The sequence below is a fragment of the Lycium ferocissimum genome, unplaced genomic scaffold (genome assembly GCF_029784015.1).
Source record: "Lycium ferocissimum isolate CSIRO_LF1 unplaced genomic scaffold, AGI_CSIRO_Lferr_CH_V1 ctg17265, whole genome shotgun sequence".
Classification (NCBI taxonomy): Eukaryota; Viridiplantae; Streptophyta; class Magnoliopsida; order Solanales; family Solanaceae; genus Lycium; species Lycium ferocissimum.
In genome coordinates, this window is record NW_026717105.1 from 1 (window position 1) to 16,548 (window position 16,548).

The following is a 16,548-nucleotide window of genomic DNA, read 5'->3' on the forward strand; positions in this document are numbered from 1 at the left end:
AATTTTAAATATTGACCCATCAACTTAAAATCTTGCATCTGCCATTGCACGACGTTATTCAAAGCTTGACTCATGGTTGGCGTCCCCGATGTTGGATATAAATCAAATAGTAATGTAAGGAATAAAGAAATTCTCTTTCCTCTCTTTATTCTTGTGGGTCCGTTTTCCTTTATTCATTATTTTTTTTATGTGAAAGACACTTTGTCCCTCATTGGTGGTGGAAATAACTTTCTTCCTCTTTATATTAAACTAGTCTCTACGAATGTGCCTCGCACGTCCGTCATAACAAATGTTAGGTAATCGAATGTATTAACATATAATTTATAATTTATTTCTTGAGGTACAAAAGTATTATGTGATCATATCCACTCAATACTTCCCATTAAAAGATTATTTTTGGAATATATCCTTTGTGTTTTTTCCTATATGGAAAAATATGTTATAAACATGTTATGACTAAAATAATTCAACATTAGGAATTTACCTAGTGGTCATATATTATTTTTATTTTCATAGATACTGAAAATTGTTATTAAGAAAAGTTAAAAGAACATAGTTTAAGTATATTTTGATAAAATTATACGTGCTCGCATATAATTCCCGCAAATTATTGGGACAAGAAGTTTCAATCATCATAGGTGAGAACTCGTAGTTTTTTTATCCCACTTTGCCAAGTAATACACAAAAATATAAATGCTCGTACTACTAATCTCATTTAATAGATAATCTTAGTTTGGTATTAAGAGCGCAATTTATTTTTATTTTTATTTCTTATATGTGACTGAACAATTTCATAAAAGAATGGATACCTCAAAATATTTTGTCATTAGATTTTCAACAACCAACTATAGAAACAACAACTATATCAAACGTGTTGTCATTTGTTAATATCCTATGGAGTCATACAGTAGACATATTTCACACAAATCATCTAATATTGCAACTTTGGTACGTAGTTCTTCCTTGTATATTGTGTAGTAAAAAACTAGTAAAAGGGAATGGCCTCGCGCACATGAGAATTGGATTTGCAAGGCAAAACACGTAGATTCCCTAGTCCTCCCCCCCCCCCCCCCAAAACAAGAGATAAACGTGAGGCCTAATTCAAATCTGGGACATTACTCGGGATTATCCAGTATCAATATTGTATTATTTTACTAACACCCCACACCAATAATCCTTCAGATTTGATTCATTTTATGACATAGATTTGCCTCTTCTCTTGGGAAAAACAATCTAGAGGTTATTGTCATTATTTTGCTTTGTTTTTAACTTTAATATGCGTACTAACAATGTTGAAAAAACTAACAAAGTCTTACGATTTTCTTAATTTAAAGTCCATCTTGATGAAGTATATAAAAGAAGTGGTGTGAAAAAAATCCTCACGAAATTATCGGTGAATCTTCATTTCTTTTTATGATCATTTGTTTAATAAAAATGAAGTAAGTGGAAAAAAAAGCCCACTAAAAGTTGCATTTTTCGGTTATTATGACCGTTCGATTATCAAGGTGATAGTATTGTAACTTTTAAGTGACAAAACAAAGTTATATGACTTTAGTATAAAAATTCTATAATTCTGTGATCATTTACAAAAGTTAGCCCATACGTTATCCAGTATGCTCTTTCCCACCATTAATAAAAATAATACTTCATGCATGACGCACAAATAATTCCTTCAATCCACAGCCAACGAAGCTTCCTACTTTTCTTTATGAGAATTTTACACTGTATGCCAATTATGACAAAATATTTACTCGTTTTAGCTCACCTTTTTTTAATTACCTGCCATAGTCATTTTTTTCCTCTTCAGTTTTTTACTAGTCTTATAAATTAGTATACACTTTTATACAAGGTTTATACATTGTCTACAGTAGATGTATAAAGTTATATATTGTTGTATAATATTGTATACTAGTCTTATACATTATTATAAACTTTTATACAAGGTGTATACATTGTCTACAGTAGGTGTATAAAGTTGTATATTATTGTATAAAGGTGAATATTCAAATTGGGTCATGAAATGTTGGGTTGTAGGTTTGTAATTTAAACTATGGGCTATGAATACGTAATTTTGACCCATAAATTGTTTATAAGTGAAATCTTCCCCTTTCTTTATTCTAATATTCTACATACCTTGAGTCCCAAGATATTGACTCATTTGTCTTCTTTTGTCACATGATGTTTTAACAAATACATTGAATATGGTCAAATTCCATTTTATCCCTAATCAAATGCAAAGAGCAATACGCAACCCCGAAAATTACAATTTTTCTTCTTCTTTTCACAAGAGCATCTATAAAAGGGGACAACCATTTCAAATCTTCATTATATCAGAGAGTGAAAAGTAAAAAAAGAAAAAAGAGAAGACTAAAAAAGAATGGCAGAATTGTTCATTAAGCAAGCACAACAATATTCAGAGGGCAGGCCAAGTTACCCAGAAGAATTGTTCAATTTCATTGCTTCAAAGACACCTTGTCATGACCTTGTTTGGGATGTTGGCACTGGTAGTGGCCAAGCTGCTAAATCTGTAAGTCTCTGTTTATTCCCTCCTATAAATCTGCTAATTCCTCTATGTACAGTGGTGTAGCGTTGTCAGAAATTTCGTTAAGAATATTGTTCAAGATTTAATATATATGGACGAAAACTAATATTAAACCTATATATATACAATGGCGGAGCCACCCTCATCCAAGTCGTTGGAAAATTACATTGTGTAGATAGGTAAAAATATAATTTTTTGTATATATGCGCTACATGTTCAATAGCCTTGACTTCTTCGTGTTTACTTCTTTAATTATATTTTGATTCTCCCTTGATAAAAATTGGGTTCTGCTACTAATTAATATACACAATATAATTTTCTGGCAAAGGTTATTTCAACTGACCACCCTTCCATGGTTGTAGCTTCGCTTCACTACAAAAAATAGACTTCTGTGTAGAACATTAGAACCATATGATATAATATATCGTAGCATAGGACAAAATATCCCCACTTGTTGGACCACACTGGGTATGTTCTTGTTGTTGTATAAGACAGAGTAGAGAGCTCTATTTCTTAGAGAATAGCACAATGTTTGTTCTCTTTCTCCAATTAGTCTATGTGGGAAAACAAGAAATCTTGCATTTTTAATTTTGACTTCTCACTGAGACAGGATTATTAGAGTTGCCAGAGTAGTTAGATAAAAATGAGTTCTTTTATGTGATGTAGTACCTAATCTTTAGTAGCCATTTTACATGTACACACACACACAGAGTTACAGGGTCATAATACTCATTTGCTTGTCTAATTTTTATGTTCTGTTGGGAAATGATTAAACCTTGTAACATATACTTTTTTCTATTCCATTTTGTATGACCCCATTTCCGTATTAGTCCATTCTAAAAAGAAGGTCACTTTTCTATATTTGGATACATTTAACTTTAAGTTTCTCTATTTACGCATCTTTCATGGCATCATAGCCACATAAATGTCGTGATAAGCTTAAAACCAGAAGATCCAAAAGTATTTCTTTTTTTTTCAAACTCCGTGACAAGTCAAATTCCGCCACATAAATTGGAACAGAGGGAGTATTTAAGAAAGAGCTAAAAAAATACGCATCATTTTTTGAACCAAACTATTTCTTGTGCTAAATGTTACTAAGTTATTGTTTCCCTCAGTTGGCTAAGACCTACAAGAACGTAATAGCCACAGACACAAGTCCAAAGCAGCTGGAATTTGCGGCAAAGGTTCCAAATGTTCGATATATATGTACCTCTCCTAACATGTCAATGTCCGAAATCGAAACCAAAATAGGAGCAGAGTCAAGTGTAGATTTGGTCACAATTGCTCAAGCAATGCATTGGTTCGATCTCCCAACTTTTTATCAGCAAGCAAACTGGTTACTCAAGAAACCAAATGGAGTACTAGCAGCATGGTGCTACACTGTGCCAGAAGTTAACAGCTCAGTTGATGCAATTTTTGAGAAATTTTACACAGTTGATGCTGAACCTTATTGGGAATCTCCAAGAAAATTGGTGGATGAAAAGTACAAAACTATTGATTTCCCATTTGAGCCTGTAGATGGCTGTGATCATAATGGACCATTTGAGTTCAAGATTGAGCAAATGATGGACTTGGATTCTTATTTCATATACTTGAGGTCATGGTCAGCTTATCAAACTGCAAGAGAAAAGGGTGTTGAGCTGTTAACTGATGATGTTGTTGACAAATTCACAAGTGCTTGGAATGAAGACGGGAAAAGCCAGAAAACTGTGACTTACCCAATTTACTTGAGGATTGGAAAAGTTGGAAATTTATATTGAAGTTGTTGCCATAAGCACACAAGAGACATGAAATAAATGAATCTAGCATTGTTTTTTTAGCTATAGTTCTTCTTCTTTAGATGAAGAATTAATAGCATAGTTGTAACAAACATGATGTGGAGTATCTACTAAATCAATCACACCTTACTCCTAAAGTAGAACCTTTGCAAGAGATGCAGGCTTTGCGCCAGTGTATACTTTTCTAAATATCTGCTTAAACGGCGATATGGGATGGAGTTGAAAAGCCTCTTTTATGCAAACTTTCAAATGATTTAGCCTTGGCAAGTCTGATTCTTGAACCAATCTATTGTTTCGAATGAATGGGATATATTCTATAAGCGGATATATTCTGTACTCTAGTACGATGAATGGGACCCTATCCAAGTTTGGTGAAGACTTGCTGTCCATTCTTTTCCTTACTGGCATATAATAAAACCTACTCTTAATAGCTGTAGCCAGAGTCCAAGTCCAACCACATATCTAGCTTTCAAAAAACATTCCACGACCCAATAGAATCCTAGGATGTACTTAATACATTACAAGGAAAGCGACAAATTCTCGCACATCAAATGCTTGGCTAATTGACAGACAACAAGACAGAGAAACTCAATATTATCCGAGATTCAAACAAATCTTCTTTACGTAAATTTTTTGCATATTTTGAATTGATTATTATGATTCATACTCCATCCGTCCAAAAAGAATTATATACTTTTATATTTAATAAAAATTCAATTTTAAATTTAGCTTTTTAATTTCTAGTAACACAAATTTCTGCTATAATTTGTTTTAAACCACAAATTTTAAAAGTCTTCCTTTATTTCTTAAACTTCGTGCCTAGTCATACATCCTCATATAAAATTACCATGCCGAATACCCCCAGTCTTGCCTTGGCAGTAATACACAATTTTGAAATATGTAAATTTTATATTAAAAAACTACGTAAAAGATTTCATATCCGAATTCACGATCAAAATTAAACAAAATTGATTCTCTAAATACGAATTGTACCACATAAATGATGGATTAAATAAAATACGGAGTAGTACAACAAGCAAAGAAATTACCCGGAAAACGACAAGTCCTTGCACACCAAGTTTTTTCTTTTAATTATATTTATTTTTAAGCTATTGCACCCCAAGTGATTGGTTAATTGCTCTTTTGCTGGCATACATACATCCTTTACGATTACGTGTACCCAGCTCATTCTGCACGCATACCCATCCATTTTACCATTTATACTCCCTCTATTATTAAATAAATGAACTTTTATAATGACACATTCTTTAAAAATATTAATCAAAGACATTACTTAAAAAGTATTTTGTCAACTTATCTTTATATTTCTTATCAAATTTTTCTTAATAGAGATTGTTAATATTAGAATTTTTGGAAGACCCATCAAAGAAAAGGATAATTTTGAAAAAATATTAATTAATACTCTCTCCGTTTCAGTTTATATGAACCTATTTACTTATTAATCCGTTCGAAAATGAATGACCGTTTTTTATATTTGGAAATAATTTACCATTATGCAATAGTATTCATTTAACACCATAAGTTTAAAAGTTCTCTTCTTTTTTAAACTCCGTGATCAGTTAAATATGTTCACATAAATTGAAACAGACTTAATACATTTCTGGACTTTAAAAGATTCATTTATTTTCGTTTTTAGACCATAGAAAGAAATTTATTTACTATATTGGAATGGAGGGAATATTTTTTTATTCTCTTTTTAGACCACCAATTGCCAGCTGGGTATTCGCGTATGTATATATCCTTGCAGTCAATTCACTTTCAATCCTCAATTCAATCCTAATATTATTTCTCCATAGTTGCTCATAAGGACTAATGGATCCATGTCCTTTCGTTCGAATAGTTATCGGGAACTTATCCGTGAAGGTCCCTGCTAAGCATAAACTGCAGTCAAGTTCGATTCTTGATTTTAAGTTTAAGCTTAAAGGTTTCTCCACGCAAGTGTCAACCATCCCAGCTTTTCTTCAACAAAAACAACAAGAACCAATCTTGGATAACAAAGTCCACGCTTGTTTCAGTTTGAACAAAACACAACTCGACAAACTTGTCAAAAAGTCAAGAAGTTTAAAGATTGAAATTCGGGCACGTAAGAAGTTGTTAGGGAGTGTATTGGTGCCATTGGAATTAAAGGGGCTGGAGAGTAATGGTAATAAAGGAGTTGTGATTACAAATGGATGGGTTTTGGTTGGTGGTTCTAGTTCAGCACAGTTGCATATGAATGTGAAAGTTGAGCATGACCCAAGATTTGTTTTCCAGTTTGATGGTGAACCTGAGTGTAGTCCCCAAGTTTTTCAAGTCAATGGCAATGTTAAACAACCTGTTTTTACTTGCAAGTTCAGTTTCAGGAACTCTAGTGACAGGAATTCGAGATCCAGGTTAGTTTATCTTCTCTTAATTGAAGTTGATTTTGTTAGAATTAGTATAAGCTTTTTGCTAACTGTATATCTATGAGTCACTGTTAGAGTAAAATAACTCATATTTCTTGATTAGATCAATCATTACAGGTTGCTGGAATTCATTACTTTTTTCTAGAATTTTATGTATTCCTTGTTGGATATATACTATTAATCATATGTTTGGATATAATATTTATTATAGAATAATTATTTATTCATTGTTTAATAAAGAATTAAATAGATCATGTATTAATATGTGTGTCTTTTACTTATATAGTAGATGATTTAGTGTATAGAGTTTAGCTTATACACGGAAGATTAAATCGTCGGTTCTTATAAGTATAAAATTTATGTTCACAATCTAAGATGGAAATTGGACAAAGTCATCGGTATGATTGTAACCCAAGATTAATATAATGTATCTCCATTATGGGAATGGTATAGTTCCGTCTTCTTGTGCTAGTACATATTGTAAGTATTGAACGGACCAAGTAGAGATAAGTGTTTTTGTACTGAATATATAAAACAAATTCTCTAGTTCATTAAATGTACTTATACTCTTAATCTTGATATAATTATTATGATCAATGTGATTTGTTCACTATTTTGATTTATTAAAAGGTACGACTCAATTGCGGGTCTATGTATTCCTGGTGAATTGGATAATGGCAAATTACATTTGTGAAATAATAATTAGGTGATAGAATCCATGTCTCGACTTTGAGATTGATGATTCCCCTTTATGGATGCTTGTAAGTCTCATGTGAAAACCCTGCAGGTGGATTTTGTATCCGTCACATGATGTAAGTTAAGCAGAAATATAAAGTATTCAATTAGTCAATGAATTAAATTGTCAAGTAATTTAATTTAATTGATTGGTATCTCGTAATATTAACATGGGGAGTTAAATAAGTTTTAATGTATGATTTCGAAATTGAACGAGGAGTGCGATTCTACGATTTTTAGTGGAATAATTCGTAATTTATTATGGTAGGATTAATTCAGATTTTTGAATTAATTCCATAATAGGAAGCCTCGTTAATTAAATTCTGTGGTCCCTGTTGTGCCCGAATAATAAAGAATTAAACGGAATATTATTTCTTGGTGGAAAATAAAGACCCAACAGGTTTTAGAAAAGGGTAAAAACCCTAAACTTGTAGTTATAAAAAAAGGGCTCTTATTCCATAAGGAGGCCAAGGGTTTTACAAGTCTCTACACTTTTTCCATAGAAATTCGCCCGCACGGATTTCATAAATTTTGGTATTATTCGGGTTACATAAGTAAGATCATGGAATCAAGGATGACAATCTCGTGAATGGTGTGTGTTCGTGGTTGAAGATTCGATTTTTGGTCGCGGTCACGCTTCAAGAGATAAGTATTAATGTTATGTTTAATTAATATCTTGATTATATGTCGTTTATATTACATGCAAGTTCGATCCTGGCTATTTGCTTCCGCTGCGTATGCCTGTATTCCATCACTTCTGTCCCAAAATACTTGTCATGTTTCACTTTTCGAGTGGCAAATTATATAAACTTTGACTAATATTCTATGATATATTTTCATCATACTAATATAAGAAGGATTTTTTGCAACTTATAGTACTTTAGGTATAGTTTTTGAATATCTAAATTGTAGTTTTAAAATGTTGAATTAATCTTATTCAATTTCACGTGATTCACTGACTAACACGAGTATTAGTCTATGTTGATCATTTGTTTAGTCGAATTTCTGAATAACGTTGATTCATATTTTTTCTCAAGTAGTATACACGAATCAATGTCAATATAACGACATATATCTTGAACTTCCTTCTAATTCTTGATTGTTATTTTACAGATCTTCAATATCAGAACGAAGCACATCAACAAGCTGCTTTAATTGTTGCACAGCTGATAAAGAGTCGTCGCCAAAAGAGCGAAAAGGATGGTCAATCACAATCCATGATCTCTCTGGCTCACCAATTGCTGCAGCATCTATGTTAACCCCATTTGTCCCATCACAAGGTTCAAATCGGGTCAGCAGATCGAACCCCGGAGCCTGGCTCATCCTCCGTCCAGGCCACGGTACATGGAAGCCGTGGGGACGCTTAGAAGCATGGCTAGAGAGCGGTGGTGAACTCGGTTATCGCTTTGAAATAATCCCTGATGGTGCCAATGATGCTATCACATTGGCTAGCTCAACTATCAATGCCAAGAATGGTGGGAAGTTCAGCATAGATATAAGCAATGGTGCTGCTACCCCAATGACTAGTCCAAACAGCAGCTTTGATTTATGCTCGGGTTCCGGGTCCGGGTCGGATTTCGGGTCAGCACCCGGATCAGGATCTTGGGGACAGCTATTGTACCGTGGATTTGTGATGTCGTCCACAGTGGAGGGTTACGGAAAATGTAGCAAACCGGAGGTGGTTGTCGGGGTGCAGCACGTGAACTGCTCCGAGGATGCTGCAGCTTTCGTGGCATTGGCAGCTGCAATGGATCTTAGTATCGATGCTTGTCGGTCTTTTTCTCAAAAGCTCCGAAAAGAGTTGAGGCGGTCGGATCAAGAATGAACGATAACCGGGTCGGGCTACCCTTTTTTCGGGGATGTGGATATGGACTTGCATTGAAATTTTGCTAACTGACAGCAGTTTTTAGCTGTTTATTTTGTTTCTATGTTTTCCCTTCTAGATAGAGTGTACAGTGATTAGCAATCTGTCCTGTTTTTTGCTTTTATTTTTTGTTTGCCTCGATTGGAAGTATTATTTATTACTGTAGGTGATTTTGTAAAAGTAATGCATTTTTGACATAGCGTTGGAGTTTTTATTAAGGAATGAAATTTGGGATTGGGAATCCAATGTTAGTTGATTTTTTGTCAGTTTTTGGTAAGAATGCAAAGTTAATTTGTCTCTGAGTTGGCATACATGAGGCATCAGTTGTCATACATTAAAGCAATAAGCATCATAATTCATATGATACTGCCAAAGTTCTATAGTATGATACTCCCCCTCCGATCTGAAATAATTGGTGCTTAATCTTTAAAAATTGGCGCAAAATAATTAATGTTTCACAAATGAAAGAAAGCATTTAATTTTTTTTTTCCAAATTTATACTTGACATTCCTATTTCCCATGATAGTCCACCTAAATAGAAAAGAAAATCCTACTCCCTTTATTTTGTCACATTTCGCTTTTTGAGAGTCTATTTAATTAATTTTTAAAGCTAAATTGAATTAAATTAATTTAAAATTTTAAAATTAAAATTTAGATACAATTCAAATACCACATGAAAAATACTATAAGTTGCAATTTTCCTCATATCAATTCAATATGATACTTAGAGGGTGTTTGGATTGACTTATTTTAAGTGTCTTTTGACTTTTAAGTTCTTTTTCTACTTTTTGTAGTGTTTGAGAAAGATAAAAAGTATTTTTAAGCACTTACTTTTAAACTAAAAAGGTACAAAAATAAAAGGTAAAAATTGGATATTCTCAACTTATGACTTTTAGCTTATAAATCATTTTTAAGAAGTCTATCCAAAGACCCTCTTAAAAAATTGGTCAAAATTCGAGTAGTTTGACTCCATTGACAAGTCGTATGGAGCATATGGATTAATTAAGAGTATTTTAGTCAAAATTTCTCTTAATTTTGAGAAGCAAGTGAATTAAGGAATTTTTACTCATTGTAGCTTCTTTTAAGACCTAATTATTAATATTAACTACCCTTTTATTTAATTATATTTAGTAGCTAATTAATTTTTCAAAATTACAATTGGTAGCTATATCAAAAATGCATACCCAAATATATATATATATATCTTTTTTTTTTCAATTACTACCCATTTCAGATTTTTTATTTCTCAAAACCCTAAAAAATCTCTCTCATCATCCAAACAGAGTGTTAGTTAAACCTCGTCCTCTCATCATCTCTTCTCTGCAAAACTCAACCTCTAGGGTTTAAACCCAGTCATTTCCACTTTCATCTAGAACCTCACTGCCATCACCATGGCACTCTATGCCTTACTCCTCTGCTCTTTCCGCCATTCTTCCTTCATCACCCAAACCATAACAACATCCCCCCTCCACTCTCATCCACTGCCAAACCCTAACTTCCATCTCCCTCACCGCTTATTCGCTTTCTTCTCCGCCGAAGAAGCCGCCACCAAACGCCGCCTCCGTATCGAACCACCAATCAACTCTCTCCGTCGTGACCCCCTCCCTAGAGGTCCCCTTCCCCTGATGACCCCCGATCCTGTCTCCCCGATACCACGTCAGCATTAGTGGGCCCACGTCTTAACCTTCATAACCGTGTTCAATCACTAATCCGTGCTCTTTGGATGGCACTGATTTTGAGATGGCGGCGGAGAAGATGACGTGGAGGTGGAGAGATTAGGGTTTTGGTGGTGGTGGAGAGATTAGGGTTTTTGATTGTGGTGGTGTCTCAGATCCGACCGTGTGTATTTTTTATTTTTTTGTGTGTATTTATTAAAAGCCAAATACAAATACATTCAAAAAATCTACATCTCACAAATACACTATTTTTTAATGTATTTGTGTTTGTATTTTTGGAGTGTATTTTTTACTGTATTTTGTTAAAAGGCAAACACACTGTTTTTTAATGTATTTGTCATGTATTTGAATTTTTTTGTCTTGTATCTGAATGTATTTGTTGAAATCCATTCAAATACATGAAAATTTGAATGTGTTTGACTTCATATGTAGTTGGAATGTACACAATGTATTTGAAATACATCAAAGAAGTACATAAAAAAAAAGCCATTGAAATACATCAAAAATAAAAAAAAATCACTAAAATACATCAAAAAAAAATCATTGAAATGCATAAAAAAAAAAGACACAGAAATAGATTATAGCAAAAAAAATCGCTGAAATATATCAAAGCAAAAAAAAAAAAAATCACTATGTATTTGAAAACAAATAAATATACCTGTTAAAATACATATGTTCATTAAATAGTAGCTATAGTTGGTAATATTGAAAAGATAGTTACTGAAGGTAAGAATCTACTAAAGGGTAGTTATTCCTATAAGTTTACCATTCCTTCTTTCATGTAAACAAGTCTAAAGTAATTGTTTTGAACTGGAGGGAGTAATAGTAATTTGATTGGTATAATAAAGCTTGCTGTACTATATATAAATGTGACATCTTCTCTGGTTCTGATTTTAGTCTATACTCTGTGTTGCGTAATTTTGGCCTGGGTGATTGGTCGTTGACTTTTTGCTCTCACAAGCACATAATCATTGAATTCAGTCAATTTGACCAATAATACTTATATGGGAGTAAGCATTACTATACAAGTTGGCACGCATTAGACATTGATTGACATGTATTAAGCTTTCTACTATGCAAAGACGATCTAGAATTACAAGAGATTTAATTACCTGTGGTAACTCATGGCTAGGTAGAGAAGCATGAGTACTCCACATGAACTCAGCCCCGCCATGTGAATCTGCCACTGCTACTATTCTGCATGTTTTACTAGAACAAATATGGTGCACGTGTGGATGAAGTTAGCTTTGTAGATAAGGCCAGCTGGCTACATTACGAGCCTGTTTGGATGGGCTTAAAAAAAAACATAAAGTTACGTTTCCTACAAGAAAGAAAAATAAGTTCACATATATAAATGCTTTTAGATAAAAAATTAAAAATTCGGGCCCAATTAAAGCTTATTTTAAGACAAAATTAGTTAGTAGGCCAAACAAACACTCAAAAAAAGCTAAAAACAACTTATAAGCCAATCCAAACGGGCTCTCCACACATATATATTATAAATATTTACTATGATCGCATGTATACGTGTGTGTTGTATCTATTTGAGCTCGAATAAAGTGGAACAAATTATATAATCGATCTCAAATAGTTTCGATAGAATGTTTTATGAAAAGAATTAGATTGATCAAGGATAATTTATTGTTGATATTTACTCACTATGTGTACCCAAAAACTAAATATTCTTGGTTATGTGGCTATTTTTGAGCTATTGACAGCCCGAATAACATCCATTTTAACTATAGGTTGTAGTTTGTCTCATCTATCTTGTGACTTGTCGTATTGATACTGTTGTTTAATAAAAAAAACCAGAGAAACAACAATCTCGGTGTTCCTACATGCCTTGTCTTCATCATACATGCATGATAACGTATATACGCAAGTGTTTAATGTTTTGTGGATAATGCTTCCCAGAGAGTAAAATATTTTAGGGATTGGTAGATCGAAATCTGGTGCATATTTTGGCTAAGTTAAATGAATATTGGAGGGCATGACAACGTGAAGAAGTCATTCCAGAAGTCAAACTTGATGTCAAGACAACGGATTTTTTATTTTTGTTTTTATTTTTTATGTCGAGATAATGGATAAACCACACAAATTGTTGGACAGAGATGAGCTAATAAAATAAGTGAAAGAGAGCGGACGGACAAGTGCGTTTTTATTTGTTTCCCACCCAGTGTCCGGTATCTACATTGGAGCTCGACTATTTCCGGATATTAAAAAATCGCAATTGTATATACTTTTTTTTTTTAAGCAAAACCACCAAAATGGTGGGAATTTATTCAAACAACAAAATCTGTACAGAAACCTGGGGGATTTGGCTAAAAGGCCACTTCCAAATTTAATTAGCTAAAATGCCACAACTGTCAAATAATTGGAGGAAAGACCACCATTTATGACGTCATCATTGTCAGAGGCGTTTCTTGTCAACCCTAGCCCCAAAATCTTGAAAATTACATTTTGGTCCCCAACCCCCAATATTTTAATTACCCAAAAAAAAGAAGTAAAAAACTAAATATTTCTCTCCAATAGCTCCAAAAGCTCCCGATTTCTTCACTTTTCAGATTCCATTTCCGGCTAAAATTCCGGCATTTCATCGGAAAATCAGTCCCCAACGATTGAAAACTTCCCTATTTCAGCCATCGTAACTACAAGCTCGTAGAAATCGTTGAAAAAGAGCTTTTCCAACACTTTTCCGGCAAAAATTTCAGCCTCATTCCGACATTGGAGTTCGTTTTGGGAATACAAATTCTCTTGTGGGGTCAATTATCCATTCAAATACCTCAGTTCGTAACTGGCAAGAGCTATCCCTGCTCTTTTTTATTCTGAATCTGGTACAGTTCGTCGACAGTCATAGACCACAGTTATCGACCAGTGATAGACCATAGTCATAGTATCCACCAGTGATAGACCATATTCATAGTCTATTATAGATTTATTATAGCATTGATTGCAGAGTGTATTATAGTAGGTGGTGACATGGGTGAATGGGAGGAGACCCCAAAATGTTAAAACTAGATATCTGCGAACAAGGTGACGGTGCTGATTTTCATGCATAACAATGGTACGTATAATGACTTGGTTGCAAGCATAATGGAAGGTGGGGAGTTGAATTGTGAGCTCAGTGACTTGCGCATTTGTTATTGCTGTCTGTTTTAAGAATAACTATTGTTGAGAGGTCTCAAAAAACTTTAATATCAACAGCACCAACCCCACTCCGGCCACAGCCTCCGGTGTATGACGATTCAATGCAACATGAGCGCATCCTGCTAGTGATGATGAAAAGTGTGACAGTGGTTTTGGGCAACCCAGTGCATCACAAATGTGTCACAGCTTCAATGATGGAACTGATTTTTATCATGGGCAAACATTCGATAACAAGGAATATTTTAAAAAATTATTGAAGAAAGTTGCAATAAAAACGTGTCACACCCTAACCTGTGATAGGGTGTGATGGGCACCCGGTATTTTGTACATTGGGACAATCCGAGCTAACCATGATAAGTTAAGGGCAAGACTATTCCGGGGTACAAGGTAGAGACTTTTAACCACGATTTTGTTTTAAGGCATAAGTTGCTTATGATTTTATTAGTATGGAATATTAAGGAAAATTTGGGGTTAAAAGTGAATTATGGAAAGTTAATTATTTTTCATGAAACTAAGGGCCATGGCCGTGTGGCATATGTGGGCCATGGGCCACATGTGTTAATTATATATGATGCTAAAAGATGACAAATTAAATCATCTTCATCATTTTCACCTTAGAAAATTCAAGAAGTTTGGAGAAAGGAAATAGAGAGACATTCGGCCATGGCTTGGCCGAATTTCATGTCCAAATTTTTTATCAAGAAAAATTATTTTCTTCTAGCATTCCCATCAATTGGAAGGTCCCTAGTAACGTGGAGTAGATGTTGGAGCAATCAAAACATTCATTCTTGGCAACTTACAAACTCTAGCCAAGTTGAGAAGTTAAGGTGGGACCCACATGTTGGCATTTTATAAAGGACATATGAAGAGATATATGGGTAGTACATGTGAAGTTGAGCAAGTCGTAAGAAGGACCCATAAGATAAAATGAGTGTAAGCCCTCCAAAAGGACGATTTAAGAAAGCGTCTTCGGGTGATCTGACTTCGAGGGGCCAAAACGGTATTATGAGTTTGGAATTTGGGAAAACTCCCAGAATGAAAGTTGTAGATAATTGAAATAGCTTTCCAACCATATGTCATGGGTTCACAGAGCGACATCGGGATTAGGAGATATGGACGTTTTAAGGCGAGAAGGTCGGTGGGCCGGTGCCCAACCCGAGCCCAGCCGGTCGTGCCCATTACCCACACCTTTTTAAATGAAATATCAGCCTTTTCTCCTCATTTTCATACCAAAACACCCAGAAAATTCTGGAGAAAAGAGAGAGAGAGAGCCTAGAGAGAAAACTAATTTTGACCGAAATCTCGCGCCCCGAATTAAAGCCCATGAAGAAAAGTGTCGTACGTCGCGTTGCCTTCAATTTGAGCTAAAAATCAACCAAGAAGAAGAGGGTGGACGTGGTGGCTGCACACTTGAGGTAAGATTAAGGTTCCTTTTCATTGTTAACAAGTTTATTCAGAGTTTTAAGGATTAGAACGGAGGAATAGTGTGTAGAAATGGATGAAATTCATGAAACTTTGTATGTGATGTTGAACCGCGAGTATGGGCTGTTTTGTGACAAGGAATGAACTAAATTTTATTTAGTATGTTTGGGATGTTGTGTTGTGGATTCTATGATGCAAATGAAAGTTTAATGGTTCAAATTGAAGTTATAGTCGTTTTTGGTTTGTTATGGAAGCTAATGTGAATTAAATATAGTTTCTTCTATTTATGAAAATGATGTTGTCAATGTGTGAATTGTTGGTGTTGTTGACACCCAATTTTTGTCCCACCTTTCCTCCGAAATACCTATTTTTTCGCTTCCAATATTTTTTGCAACTTTAAAAATAATTATTTGCATTTTTTACTATAATTATTAACTTTTATTAATACGGCATTTCATTATCTTTGTCATTATCTTTTACAACCGTTACTATTATTATTATTATTATTATTATTATTATTATTATTATTATCATTATTATTATTGTGTTATTATTATTATTACCGGAGGTATTCTTATAAGTCGTATTTTTATGTTTTGACATTTTTTGACTTATGCACACGCATCGCATTTATCTTCGCATAATTTAATAATAGCATTTACTTACTGTTGAATTTCAAATATATTATCGCACGGCAATTACGGCATCATTTTATTTTCATCTAAATACTAATAAATACATATTTTATATTTGGGGATATTTTAGCACACCCAATATATGATTAATTTAAAATGGGTCTCTTATTTAAATTTAGAAGCCAAACAAATTTCTTCCATCCTGACCCAATATTTTAAAATAGCAAGCCCAAATCGTTAACCCATTATTTTCATCCGCCTCCACTTTTTAACCAATTCAAACCCAAAAGGAAATTGATCCATCCTTTTTTAAAAAGGCCCCAAAATAAATTGATGGGGCCCCT

At 33.8% G+C, this 16,548-nt stretch overlaps 2 protein-coding genes across 2 annotated transcripts; both read left to right on the forward strand.

The window, feature by feature from the left end:
• The first annotated feature begins 2,318 nt into the window (after window positions 1–2,318).
• Window positions 2,319–4,538, forward strand: LOC132042698 (uncharacterized). The gene is made up of 2 exons (XM_059433222.1): window positions 2,319–2,527; window positions 3,658–4,538. Exons 1-2 carry the CDS (start codon window positions 2,378–2,380, stop codon window positions 4,300–4,302), a joined length of 795 nt encoding a protein of 264 aa, XP_059289205.1. The 5' UTR covers window positions 2,319–2,377; the 3' UTR covers window positions 4,303–4,538.
• A 1,546-nt stretch (window positions 4,539–6,084) lies between these two features.
• LOC132042699 (uncharacterized) lies at window positions 6,085–9,565 on the forward strand. The gene is made up of 2 exons (XM_059433223.1): window positions 6,085–6,713; window positions 8,574–9,565. The coding sequence occupies exons 1-2, from the start codon at window positions 6,154–6,156 to the stop codon at window positions 9,283–9,285; spliced, it is 1,272 nt and encodes a 423-aa protein (XP_059289206.1). The 5' UTR covers window positions 6,085–6,153; the 3' UTR covers window positions 9,286–9,565.
• Window positions 9,566–16,548: the final 6,983 nt, after the last annotated feature.